Source organism: Medicago truncatula, chromosome 7 (genome assembly GCF_003473485.1).
Source record: "Medicago truncatula cultivar Jemalong A17 chromosome 7, MtrunA17r5.0-ANR, whole genome shotgun sequence".
Taxonomy (NCBI): Eukaryota; Viridiplantae; Streptophyta; class Magnoliopsida; order Fabales; family Fabaceae; genus Medicago; species Medicago truncatula.
In genome coordinates, this window is record NC_053048.1 from 3,880,178 (window position 1) to 3,894,275 (window position 14,098).

At 33.2% G+C, this 14,098-nt stretch overlaps 1 protein-coding gene and 4 non-coding genes across 5 annotated transcripts; all 5 read left to right on the plus strand.

Annotated features, from left to right (window-relative positions):
* Positions 1-2,876: 2,876 nt before the first annotated feature.
* Positions 2,877-2,997, plus strand: LOC112416902 (U5 spliceosomal RNA). The gene has a single exon (XR_003007413.1). It is a non-coding gene; the product is annotated as a U5 spliceosomal RNA (small nuclear RNA).
* A 512-nt stretch (positions 2,998-3,509) lies between these two features.
* On the plus strand, positions 3,510-5,204 carry LOC11409172 (pentatricopeptide repeat-containing protein At1g12300, mitochondrial). The gene has a single exon (XM_003621349.3). The coding sequence runs from the start codon at positions 3,510-3,512 to the stop codon at positions 5,160-5,162; it is 1,653 nt and encodes a 550-aa protein (XP_003621397.3). The 3' UTR covers positions 5,163-5,204.
* A 1,524-nt stretch (positions 5,205-6,728) lies between these two features.
* Positions 6,729-6,841, plus strand: LOC112416903 (U5 spliceosomal RNA). Its single transcript, XR_003007414.1, has one exon. It is a non-coding gene; the product is annotated as a U5 spliceosomal RNA (small nuclear RNA).
* A 1,855-nt stretch (positions 6,842-8,696) lies between these two features.
* LOC112416898 (U5 spliceosomal RNA) lies at positions 8,697-8,813 on the plus strand. Its single transcript, XR_003007409.1, has one exon. It is a non-coding gene; the product is annotated as a U5 spliceosomal RNA (small nuclear RNA).
* Positions 8,814-11,145: 2,332 nt separating this feature from the next.
* Positions 11,146-11,262, plus strand: LOC112416900 (U5 spliceosomal RNA). Its single transcript, XR_003007411.1, has one exon. It is a non-coding gene; the product is annotated as a U5 spliceosomal RNA (small nuclear RNA).
* The last annotated feature ends 2,836 nt before the right edge of the window (positions 11,263-14,098 follow it).

The following is a 14,098-nucleotide window of genomic DNA, read 5'->3' on the forward strand; positions in this document are numbered from 1 at the left end:
GACCCTATGCTTTCTATAATACAAAATTATGAGTTGGTTTTGATTCAACTAGCTAGTTTTTATATGTAATACTTTTTTTTTATGATTTAATTATGAAAAAGGAATCTTTTTCTTTATTTATATAGTTCCAAACTCAGTACAAGGCTTGCTAAGAATGAAACACACAATGCATTAATATCCATCAAGATTATACAGTCTGTTAAAAACAGCAACATGAACTTCTAATAACATGTTCCAATTGCATCTTTTGATGAAACCATAACCTTCCATTTGCAGAAATTGACACATATAATCTTTGAACATGTCAGACTTGGTCTTGAAGAACACATAACCTACGTTCCAATTTTTTATCCACCAGATTTTCAAAGACAAGCAAAATCATTGCCAATGTCATACGTATATCTTACCCAAAATAGGTGTTTAGATGAGTGAATAAGGAAAAGGGTAAAGTGAGTTGGTTCAGGCCAAATGCCCCACATCGGCTAGCCAGTGAGAGAAAATTGCTCACATATAAAACCAAAGGACCTCTAATGCTCCAAACCACGGAGCTGTGTGATGATGACATAAGGAACTATTTTTTTGCCTTTTATTTCTGTCAATGTCACAATTAACGGCATAGTTAGTTTTTGGAAGGGTTCTCTTTATTGAGGACTCTACAATAAACTTGGTTGTTCTTCTTATCACAATTAGGGGCATACAATTTTATTAAAGAATGACCGTGTTAGTGTCACAATTGGCGGCATGTACTAGTTTTTGGAAGAGTTCTTCAAAGATAAGTCAATTTTTTCATTCGCCATGGAGGGGTCTTTTTTACATGAGGTTGTAAGTTAACTTAAAAAGCATAGATAATTATCTTCAAAATTATTTTATCATTCTTTTTGTCAACAAGAAAAAAAGAAGACATTATGGTAAAAAAAGCTTATACAAAAATCTTAGTTTCCCCTTGTTCCATGTTCTTTTGTTGAACAAATTTTAAATTTTTGGCACAAATGCTTTTATGATAAACACTTATTCAGTAAGTGTTTACCAAGTTGTTTACCCGAATGCACTCCAAATTGAGCGTAGATACATTTTAATTTTTTCTTTTTATAGTCAAGCTCAAATTAAAAGAGCCTTATCTATTTCTGATGATTCTGAAATAGTTGTGAAAACTTCTTATAATCGTTTTCTTTTGCTTTGCGTTTAGAACTGAGTTAATAACTATCATATGTAACTATGTCTTAACTAGTAACAAAGACTAATTATCATGGTGCACGATTTGTTTATCATCTCTATAACCTGATCATATTGCACAAAAGTGATTGATAACAGATTGAGTGGGGCTGATTTTCTGGTCTGCTAAACCTTGGAAAGTTTAAGCAAGCATCTTTTGTTGAGCCAAGTTGTTCTTCCATTGGACACTTTAAGCCTTGACATTACTGAGAAGGACGTAGACTGGTGAGTGATCTTATGGACCAAATTGACAGAAAACCAATAGGCATCCTCTCAAAGTTGTGGGTGTCATTAGGATGTTGTCATTCCTCCCATTCTGACAATGTTCTAAATCCTAAGAATCCTTAAATTCCAACTGCCAAGTCTATTTGTTGAGTAACTTACTAGCCTTTAATGTAGGCCACACTACATATATAAATGGTATATACAAATCCATATATGTATATAAAAAATTAGTAAGGAAATTTAAATGAATGAGAAAGTGAGTGGTACTTGCTTATGCTAGCTTATAATGCATGGTAAGAAAGAGTTGCCTGTGGTACTGTTGGAAGAGCAAAAGATGGAAACTAAGCTGCTCTCCTCTTATGCATAAGTCCATGTAGGGGCTCGAACCCTGAACACTCCAAAGGTGAATTTCTAGTCAGTAGGTTCAGCCACACCTGTCATACCCTCCTCTGCAACTGAGCGTAAGCCAGCCAGAACAAAGGCTAGAGCGCGTGCTTGAAGACCATGATGGACAGACCGTCATGAGCCGTGACGCCCGTCATGGTGCCCAGTCTGTGTTTTTTCTAAACCATCTGCTCCACGATCCCAACCCTGTTTCACATGATTTCTGCACGTTCTGAGGCACTTTCAGAACCGGAATTGGCCTATAAATATACTGTAACACTTGGAACAAGGATCTCATTTAAGCTTACATATAGCACTAAATTCAATAGCTTAGTTTATGCAATTTTAAGTTGTAGTTGCTGTACTCTTAGTTCCAGTTTATTGCTTTTAATTAAATTCCAGGTTCTTTATTTTACTGTACTTTCTATTATGTCTTCATAAAAAGTATGCTGTTCATGTTATTTTACCATGTCTCAGTAGTTTAATTGAGTCCAAAACGAGAGGACCGTCATACCGATGGAATTCATAAAACTTACATGTTTATTAAACTGTTACGAGAATAACTTTTGTGTTCTGAAAATTTTGTTTTTCAATTTAAAGCTTTACTACGAAAGTAGAAACATGGAAATACCGTTTACACGTCGCAAGAGCGAAAAATGGTATTGTACTTAGAAAGTTCAGATTTTTTATTAGTAAGCAGCGAAAGAACTTTTCTTTAGTATTGAAGTTCTACTGCACTACATGTAGAGAGGCAGAGAGGCTCGGCTCGGCTCGTGCTTTCTGTAATACAAAATTATAAGGTGATTTTGATTCAACCAGCTAGTTTTTATCTGCAAATACATACGTTTTACTAATAAAAGTGAGAGTGAGTTTGATGTACGTGAAGAAGTGAGTAAAAGGAATTGCTTTTCCTTTTAAAACTTTATATAACCACTGCTTCCAAATCTCTTTGATAGTTGTCAATGTTCTGACTCAAGTCTCACATCGGCTAGCACACAAGAGAAACTAAGCTGCTCTCATATAAAAAGAAAAGACCTGCACTGTTGATAGTCACATAGCCGTGTGATGATGACATAGCGAACTATTCTTTCGCCTTTTACTAAAGAATACTGTATCAGCGTCACAAATAGTGGCATATGAAGATGAAGTGTTTGAATAGTTGAAGAAATTAAAAAGTATCGAAGATATGAAATGTAATTGTTTTTTATTTAAATAATTGTTAATTAATAAAAAATAGTTGAAAAATAAATAAATAAAAAAGAATTATTAAAGTCAAGTCAGCATGCCACATAATCAAAATTACAAAGTTAGCATGCCAATCAACGTTTTGTAAAATTACATGAGTAAATTAAAAGTCGCTCATGTTATTGTGTGAACACATGTTAACCCTAAAAAATATGATAGGAGTGTTAATAAATAAATTATTTTTGTTTAATGCTATAATGTTAGTGGGGTTTATTTAAGTACTTTTAATTGAAGTCTTTATTAGTGTACTCTCATTAAAGTCATGTATTTTTATTAAAATATTATAAATAAGTGATATGTAACGTGGGATTCACTACAAACAAACAACGTGATTTCCCTGTGTAACGACGGACAAGGATAGCGTCGACGACACCATTGACAACGAAACTGCAAATCTTAGAACTCAGTTTGAATCCTTCTAATCAGTTATTAATCTTCCAGCAATGTTGAAGAACAGGTTCATTTATTACTCTAACAATTTTCTTATTCCACCGTTTAGGGCTTCTTTCTGTCACTATCTACATCCCTTCATTCCTAAATCAAATGATTTTGATGTTAACAATGATGTTTCCTCATTCCATCGAATGCTTCGTATGCGTCCCACCCCATCCATTGTAGAATTTAACAAGATTTTAGGTTCCATTGTTAAGGCTAACAATAATCATTACACCACTGCCATTTCCCTTTCTCATCAATTGGAACTCAAAGGAATTACTCCAACTATTGTTACTTTCAACATATTGGTTAATTGTTACTGCCACCTAGGGGAAATGACTTTTGCCTTTTCTATATTTGCTAAGATTCTCAAATTAGGTTATCACCCCACAACCATAACCTTCAATACACTTATCAATGGTATTTGTCTTAACGGTAAGCTCAAGGAAGCTTTGCACTTTCATGACCATGTGATTGCACTTGGATTTCACTTGGATCAAGTTAGTTACAGGACCTTGATCAATGGGTTGTGTAAAATCGGTGAAACAAGAGCCGCCTTGCAAATGTTGAAAAAGATTGAAGGGAAATTGGTTAACACCGATGTGGTAATGTATAATATAATCATCAATAGTTTGTGTAAAGATAAAGCTGTAAGTGATGCCTATCAGTTATATTCTGAAATGATTACAAAGAGAATTTCTCCCGATGTTGTCACTTTCAATTCTCTAATCTTGGGATTTTGCGTTGTTGGTCAATTGAAAGAAGCATTTGGTTTGTTCCATGAAATGGTATTGAAAAATATCAACCCAGATGTTTATACTTTCAGTATATTGGTTGATGCTCTTTGTAAGGATGGAAATATCACAAGAGCTAAGAATATGTTAGCCGTTATGATGAAACAAGGTGTGATTCCGGATGTTGTTACCTACAGTTCATTAATGGATGGATATTGTCTAGTTAATGAAGTGAATAAGGCCAAACATGTGTTTAGCACTATGTCTCGACTAGGAGTGGCTCCACATGCTCATAGCTATAATATAATGATTAATGGATTGGGTAAGATTAAAATGGTCGATGAAGCCTTAAGTCTCTTTAAGGAAATGTGTTGCAAAGGAATTGCTCCTGATACGGTAACTTACAATTCTCTCATTGATGGTTTGTGCAAATTAGGAAGAATATCCTATGCTTGGCAGCTTGTTGATGAGATGCATAATAATGGTATACCAGCCGACATATTAACTTACAATTCTTTGATAGATGTTTTATGCAAAAACCATCATATTGACAAAGCTATTGCATTAGTTAAGAAAATTAAAGACCAGGGCATTCAACCAAGTATGTACACATACAATATACTTATTGATGGACTCTGTAAAGGAGGACGACTTAAGAATGCACAAGATGTTTTCCAGGATCTTTTGATTAAGGGTTATAGTGTAAATGCTTGGACGTATAATATTATGATCAATGGACTTTGTAAAGAAGGCTTGTTTAATGAAGCAGAGGTCTTGTTGTCCAAAATGGAGAACAATGGTATCATTCCTGATGCTGTAACGTATGAAACTATCATCCGGGCTCTCTTTCGTAAAGATGAGAACGAAAAGGCGGAGAAACTTCTTCGTGAAATGATCATTAGAGGCCTCCTATTATGCAAACACTAGGTAAGATGATCTTTCATTATATAATTGGTTATTTTGATGACAACTATGCAACTTCTGTGAGTTTTTTTTTTACAACTATACAAAATAAGGTTGACCACTCAATGTTCTAACTATCACTTTAATTTTAATCAATAGCCATGAGTTGTTGTTATGTTCATTTCAATATTAGAGTGGTGTCTATGGTTGATTATTTTTTATTTTTTTTATCTTCATATGGTTATCCATTTTCTTTGCAAGGTACTGTCGATCAACTTCATTTAGTTTTAAGGATATTTTCATTCATTGCTCTTTTTTAGTGAGTCAAATCACAAACCAACCTGAGAAGGTAGGAGTTTTGAAAGTTGATGTTCTTGTATATGGTGGTGTTTTATATGATTTATTGAATGTTTAATTGAAGTAATAAGTTTATACAAGTCTTGTATCTTGGCAAAATTGGTACTTCACCAGTCCTATAATTGTGATTTGCATTACCTTCCATTTGGAGAGGTCCAACTGTGGATCAAATTCTATCATAAAGGTACAAGATAGATTCAAAGTGTTTTACAGTTGTAAGCCAAAAGATATTGTTTTCTTTCATTGTTTTAAATTTCGACTTTGCTCCTATTTTTTGTTTGAGACCTTTATTGCACCAGCTGGTGTGATGATGACATAGTGAACTATTCCAATTTTTATTTTTCTTGGATATTCGGTATCCGGTCTAAGGACGGATTCTACATTTCAAATATTAAATCAAACATAATTGATTTGTGATATAATATATTTTCCCTCTTATTTAAATAGTGACTTTCTGCTCTGAGGAAGCTAGCCTCATGAAGCTTAAGTTTTGTTTTGTGGCAATGAACAGTGATGAGAGGAGGTGATACTCCATACCTGTAGCTTCTTTAGTATAGCAAGTTCTATTGCACTGTCGTAACCTCAAGTGATACCGAAGATGACCCTTTTGTCAGTGCAGAGAGGCTCATGCTTTCTATAATACAAAATTATGAGTTGATTTTGATTCAACTAGCTAGTTTTTATCTGGAAATACATGCGTTTTACTAATTAAAAACCACAAAACTGATGTAGAACTATTACGAAGCGGAGAATTTTATAGCTGATCGACCGATAATTTTTTTTGTAATATAATTATGAAAAGGATTTTTTTAATTTATATATATAGTTCCAAATTCAGTACAAGGCTTGCTAAGATTGAAACACACAATGCATGAATATGCATCAAGATTATACAGTCTTACATCAAATGCCTAACCACGTATTACAAAGTGTGTTAAAAAACAGCAACATGAACCTATAATAACATGTTCCAGTTCATCTTTTGATGAAACCATAACCTTCCATTTGTAGAAAGTGACACATGTAGAAGCTTTGAATATGCCAGACTTGGTCTTGAAGAACACATAACCTTCCAAGTTTTTATCCACTAGATTTTGAAAGACAAGCAAAATCATTGCCAATGCCATACGTATATCTTACCCCAAATAGGTGTTGGATGAGTGACTAAGCTAGTAAGAGAAACTAAGCTGCTCACATATAAAAGCAAAGGACCTCTACCTCTCAAAACCAGGGAGCCTTGTAATGATGACAGTGAATTATTCTTTTGCCTTTTATTAAAGAATACCGTGTCAGTCTTACAATTAGTGGAATGGTTTTCGTTATTGAGGACATTACAATAGTTTTTCGTGCTTTTCGTATCACAATTAGTGGCATGCTCCATTGTGTGCTTTAAAATTGTGATATGAAGGGATGTGAAGTACTGTTGTAGAAAAGCATACACAATTTTATTAAAGAATGCCCATGTCAGTGTCACAATTGCCGGCATATGCTAGTTTTTGGAAAGGTCCTGGTCTTTCAATATTAACTCAATGTTTATATCTTCCATGGAGGGGTCTTTTCTACATGAGGTTGTAAGTTAACTTAAAAAGCATAGGTAGAGTAGATTAGATTCATGAAAAGGAGACATGATGTAAATTATCTTCAAAATTATTTTTTCATTCTTTTAGTCAACAAAAAAAAAAAAAAAGACATGGTGGTAAAAAAAGCTTATAAAAAAATCTTAGTTTCCCCTTGTTTCATGTTCTTTTGTTGAACAAATTTTTAATTTTGGCACAAATGCTTTATGATAAACGCTTATTCAGTAAGTGTTTACCAACTTGTTTACCTGAATGTACTCAAAATTGAGCGTAGATACATTTTAATTTTTTCTTTTTATAGTCAAGCTCAAATTAAAAGAGCCTTATCTATTTCTGATGATTCTCACATAGTTGTTAAAACTTCATATTATCGTTTTCTTTCGCCTTTGTGTTTAGAACTGAGTTAATAACCTTATCATATGTAACTATGTCTTAACTAGTAACAAAGACTAATTATCATGGTGCACGATTTTTATCATCTCTATAACCTGATCATATTGAACAAAAGTGATTGAAAACAAACTAAGTGGGGCTGACTTTCTGGTCTGCTAAACCTTGGAAAATTTAAGCAAACATCTTTAATTGATTAGGATTAGATCCATTTTTATAGGACAGAACTTGTTATGATAAGAAAAGCACGCAGAATTTTAAAAGGACAGAGATACCTAATATACTGTTGCTATAGCATGAACACTATGAAAAGGTACATGTTAAATTGTTTCTGCAGCATATTTTTTCAATTTTCTAGTACCTTTTTGTATTCATTGACCCCATGATCTTGATATAATTTCACTCTTTCATGATTGGAATCGTTGCAGGTTATGTTCTGTTGAAGACAGGACAATGAGAAATGTGTGTTTCCTTACTTCGCATTCATCTATTGCGGAACAGCTGCAAAGTGACATTCTTGAAGCCACAGCTTTATTTGGGAAGGCAATAAATGCTCTGTGTATGCATATTTAAACATACTTGAGCGGCATTCCCTAATTATATACTCAAAACCAATTTTATGTTGTTAGAATTACAATAACTTTAGTTAGTTTATCTTTAAGTCGACTATTTTGTTTGATTTTTGATATTGTGATGATGATGCTCAACTGCTCCATAATAATATGACGATGCCTTCATATATTTGATTTCTTTGTGCTCATCGTCACATCATTGGTCTGAGTCAAATAAAAACACAATTAAATCCCTAGTTGTTCTTCCGTTAGTCACTTTAATCCTTGACATTATCGAGAAGGACATAGTTGTGGGTGTCTAGTCTCATTAGGATGCTGTCATTCCTCCCATTTGGACATGTTCTATAAATCCTAAGAATCCTCAAATTCCAGGTCTCTTTGTTGAGTATCTTAGCAGCCACTAATGTATGTCACACTGCATATATAAATGGTATAGACAGAGGCAATTTCTATGGTACACTAGTCAAAAAAATTAAATGAATGAGAAAGTGAGTGGTACTTGCTTATGCCATGGTAAGAAAGAGTTGCCTGTGGTACTGTTGGAAAGAGAAAAAAAATGTCTAGTGAAATGAAAGATATCAAACCCCACATCGGCTAACTCATAAGAGAAACTAAGCTGCTCTCATATAAAAGGAATGGACCTCCACTGTTGATAATCACGGAGCCGTGTGATGATGACATAGCAAACTATTCTTTCGCCTTTTACTAAAGAATACCGTGTCAGCGTCACTATTAGCGGCATACACTAGTTTTTGAAAGGGTCCTCTTTATTGAGGGCTCTGCAATGTTAGTGCAATGTTTTTTCTTTAATGGGTTTATATTTTTGCAGTTTTGCAAATAAATGACTTGCCATAGTATACCTTTATTTCTGCATTCTCTTGTTTCTGTGTTTTAGAATGTTGTATTATTCTGTTATTTCATTGATTGCTATCATATACCATTTTTCAGTCTTGTTTTTAATATTAATGAGCGTTTTTTCTATGTATGAACATTCATCATCATTGCGCACAAGCTGATAGCCTAATCAGCATTGCCAATCCATTTTTTTTATCCTTTCTGTTTGGTGTATATTCATGCAAAGTTTTCCAAGATTTCTTTTTGAAGCAAGGAACTCAATTCTTTCAAGTGCTTGTCCCAAATGCAAGTATATGCCATATAATAGCTCCATAATTTCATGTTTTCCGGTGGTTTCATGTGTATATTAACTTATTAAAAGGTTAGTAAATCCTATTTAATGTTGCGATTTTCACGTGATAAGTCATTCATTACATTACAACTAACATCCAGAAAACAAATGGAAATAATTCAATGATTGTTGAGAAGGGAGCATTACAAATCCATTTAATTTACAAAACCAAATACCAATTAGATACAGATGAAGAAGTGAGAAGAGTTTGAAGTCTTTAACAAGCAATGAAACTCAGAAAGTTTCCACATTCCATTCAATTTGAAGGAACATGTATCTTTTGGGTCAGAAGGCTGATAAAGTTATTCTTCATAAGCATTTTTGTGATGATTTTCATACAAATTAAGCATGCTAAGAATGAAACGTCAAATGCATTATATCTATCGAGATCATACAATCTTACATCAAGTTCCTAACCACATATCACAAAGTCTGACTGAAGTCCCACATCGCTAACACGAGTTAAACAAGCTGCTCACATATAAAATGAAAGCACCTCTACTTCAAATAATAACAGAGCTGTGCAATGATTACATTGTTAATAATCACGGAGCCGTGTGATGATGATGATATAACGATCTACTCTTTCGTCTTTTACTAAGAGAGTAGATCACTATTTCATCCATTATACGACTTTGCCTTTTATTAAACAATACTGTGTCAGTGTCGCAATTAGCGGCATACGCTAATTTTGGAAGGGTCCTCTTTGTTGAGGGCTCTTCAATAGTAGTTCAATTTTATTTTTTATATGATAAGCACTTATGCTATAAGGTAAGATATTAGTCCAAAAAGGCCCATTTTCATGATCTTTATTATTTATCATAATAATAGCTTGTACAGAGTTCACACAAAGTTTCCCCTTGTTTCCTGTTCTTTTGTTGAAACAACTTATGCACAAACGCTTATACAATAAAAACTTACAAAGTTGTTTGTTTAGTCAGTTCTACCATTAATTAAGGGTAGATACATTTTATAATTAAGCTCACTTTTTGAGTCTTATCCATTTATGATGAGTCCGACATAGTTGTTATTTGTGTCTGGAAATGAGTTAATAACCACCACAACCCCATTTTTCGGATACAATAAACATGGGAAAAGAAGTGACTATTTGAAGTAACACACTCAAATCCGCGGCAATGAAGGAGATCCTTGTGGGGCGGTGACGGTGTTAGAGAGATGGTAGGAGGTTGACGGCACAGATATTAAAGTATTGGGTAGGGGGTTAGTTTCTCTTACTGTTGTGCTTTAGGTTTTAAAAAATAGAGTACTGTGGGACTTAATCGATGGAGCAGAAACGCTATAAGGCATACCTTTCCCACGGGGAAGGTAGACGATCCATTTCGTCATCCCTCTTCTACCATTCAAATATTAAACCAAATATAATGGATTTGTAACAATATTTTCCTTTGCAACCATGAATCTGTAATAATATTTTCGACAATGAAGATGACCCTATTGTCAATGCAGACACGCTCATGATTTCTTTAATACAAAAATTAGTCATACGTTTGATTAATTAAATGTTACCAAGTGATGAAGAACTATTACTAAGTTTGAGAATGGCTGATAATATGAAACTAGTAAACAAATGTAAACAAACAAAGCCTTACATGATAATGTTATGACATTTTCACACTTTTACTCTTCAAATCAGTTCTGCTTTCCATCTTAAGTGGCAATAGAACTGAGAGCAGAAGCTTCTCATGATGTACCTGAAACTGATCTTTCACTCAATCTCCATAACCACTACTACGCGTTGATCCTCCACCAGCACTTCTTCGAGAGTAGATTGAAATAGTTCTACATAAAGTGATTTGATGTCTAATTGTCTATGTTCTGACTTAAGTCCCACATTGGCTAGCGCATAAGTGAAACTAAGCTGCTCATATATAAAAGGAAAACATCTCTTCAATTTATAATCACGGAGTTGTGTGATGATGACATAGCGAACTATTCTTTCGCCTTTTACTAAAGAATACCGTGTTAGCATCACAATTATCGGCATATGCTAGTTTTTGGAAGGGTCCTCTTAATTGAGGGCTCTGCAATATTAGTTCAATTTTTTATTTTGAAATTTGAATTTTCAAGATATTGAGAGGTCTTCAATATTAATTCAATTCATTTTCTTTTTTCTGTTCTTCTTTTGAAGGGTCTGTAAGTTTAAGTTTCTCTCGGATCAAACAATCTAATAAACAAACAAATTTTAGTTGATAGTTTGTTAGATTACTATTTTACTTCTTTGTTTGGTTTGAAACTTCAAGAAATTAATCGTGCCAGTCAATTGTGATTTTGGCCTAAGTTAAAAGGTGTCTTAGTAGGTTAAGAGAGAAGATGTTTATGAACTACCTTGAGTCTTGATTTTCAAATGATACGAGACTTTTTGGTGTACCGGAATAGTCTCCTACGTGGGATTGCATTACAATTGTTTGTGAAAAATAAATAAATTTATACTATGACATAAATTTATCTTATGCAAGTGTTTGGAACAGGTTGTGAAATTAGTCTATGATTTACTCATAAGCTGGCAGCTTATTTTCATAAGCTTATTTTGGTAGAATAGCTTATGCAGAGTTTTTTGGTAAAAAAAAAAAAAAAAAAAAAACTTGTACAGAGTCCAGAGTTCCGCCTTGTTCCCTACTCTTTTTTGTTGAAACAATTTATACACAAATTGTTTACCCTAATGCCCACAAAATCGTCTGTAGATGCATTTTAAACTTACACATTTTATAGTTAAGCTCACTTTAAAAGAGCCTTATCTATTTCTGATAATTCTGACACAATTAGTAAAACTTCTTATAACCATTTTCTTAAGCTGTGTTTGGAATAACATTATGATATGTAACAATGCTCTAAGTTCTAACTAGTAACCACAGCGTAGGAAAATGAAAAAGTTGAATGAAGGAACTTAGGAAGATATTGAAGTCCAGATACGGATTTCAACTTATACAAGAAGGTATTAGTTAAAAACTAATAGTCAATATATAAGTCCATTTCAATATTTATATAAGTCCTAGGTTGCAAAAAAATATCCAATGTAACAAGATAGACTAAGCACAATAAAGTTATACCACGATCACATTAGAATATTTTCAATGCAAGATAACATACTCAATTACGATCTAGTGAAATCTTTTTGATGATCGACTCAGGAGGAGGCCATAACAAGTTTAAATACTCAGGATCATCCGACATAAGCAGAAATGACTAATTAGCAGAACAAGTTTATTATTATCATCATTTCATGACATAGTAAAACTTCTTGTAATCATTTTCTTACACTGTGTTTGGAATAACCTTATCATATGTAACAATGCCCTAACAAGCAACAACAGACTAGTTATCATGGTGCACAATTTGTTTGTCATCTCTCTACAATTTGATCATATACACATTTTTGCAGAAAAGAGATTGAAACAGATTAAGTGGAGCTTGCTTTCCCTGTAACTTGATCTGCTAACCCTTGGAACGTGTAATGAAGCATTTTAAAATGATTAGAATTAGATCCATTTGCGTAGGACAGAACTCCTTATGAGAAAAAGCCTTAAACCTCAATGAGAAACTTAGACGAGTGTGTTATAGTCGATGGAGGCTTGTTTTTGTAACTTAGACTATGTACTACTACAAAGGTCCATTTCTTGATAGATTATTTTAATTTGAATTTGAAAAAGAATGTCACATTATTTGAGAATAAGATTTTTTTTTTGAAGAAGCAAAATATATTGATAGGTTCTACCCTATACTTGTCACATACAACGTTGTCTGCCAAACATGTTGCAAAATAGCAAAAACTCCTTAAAATAGCAAGATCAGTCCAAGCACATACCCCACCTAATCATACATTTTACATTAGACGTCTTCCAATTTCAGCAAGCTGGCCGCAAACAACATGTACAGCAGCTTCGGCTCGAAATAAGCAGAATTTGGGACATTATTAAAAGTTACATAAACTGTTGCTACAATTAATCATTAGATGTCTTCCAAACTGGGGATCACCTAGGGTTGAAAGATGGCTCTGTTATGAAGACGAAGAGGAGAAGAAGAATGGAAGCAGGGGTTGAAAGAACTATTTCATATATAGGAGTCCCATATTGAAGTTTCAATGAAGCACCACAACACATGCTGCATATAAAAAAAGTTGTGAGCTTGTTGTATGGCATATATCCAAACTTTGTTCTCCATTGAAAAAAATGGGATGAGACTTTTTTTTTTTTTGAATTTTGGTTTACTTATTTTGGTCTTGGATTAAATTTTATTATGATAATCCTGAATCAGAATTAGGATTCTAAAGTTCAAGAAAAAATTAACCAAAATGTAATAAAATTTAATGCTAAGTAAAAAAAAAAAAAAAGGCATCTACTGAATAGTGTCAAAAAAATTTAAAAATTATTTTTTAATTTCTTAATTTTTAAGTTATTTTTAGAACATCATTTTCACCAATTCTAACTTAGCTATAAAATTTAAAAATTATCTTTTTTAGTATTTTTTTGGAGTGCACCAATTCTAACTTAGATGTAATTATGTTTTGAAATTAAATGATTATGTTTGTTAAAATGTTTGAAGTGTTGTATTTGGGAAAAGATTAAAAAAGTGTGCTGGTTTGGATTTGTGATATATTGCTCTAGAGTTGTTTGATCTTAAAGTTAATTGCTCATTTTAGTGATTTTAGTTTTCGATGAGTTTCCAATTGCTATTAGTCTATGAAGCACATATACCCCTCGGATTAGGTGTGTCCAAGTGTCGGATTTGCATTGTGTCTGACACCGACACATGATTACATTGAATTATGTCATGCATCCCATAAGGCCTCTGCTGCCAAATTATGCAAGACAATATGATGCATCTAAATCATTCAACTTTGTTTTCTTATGTGAAATTCTG

Bases quoted from the DNA above. Each gene is read 5' to 3' on its own strand.
- LOC11409172 (XM_003621349.3), top strand. From the start codon at position 3,510: ATGTTGAAGAACAGGTTCATTTATTACTCTAACAATTTTCTTATTCCA.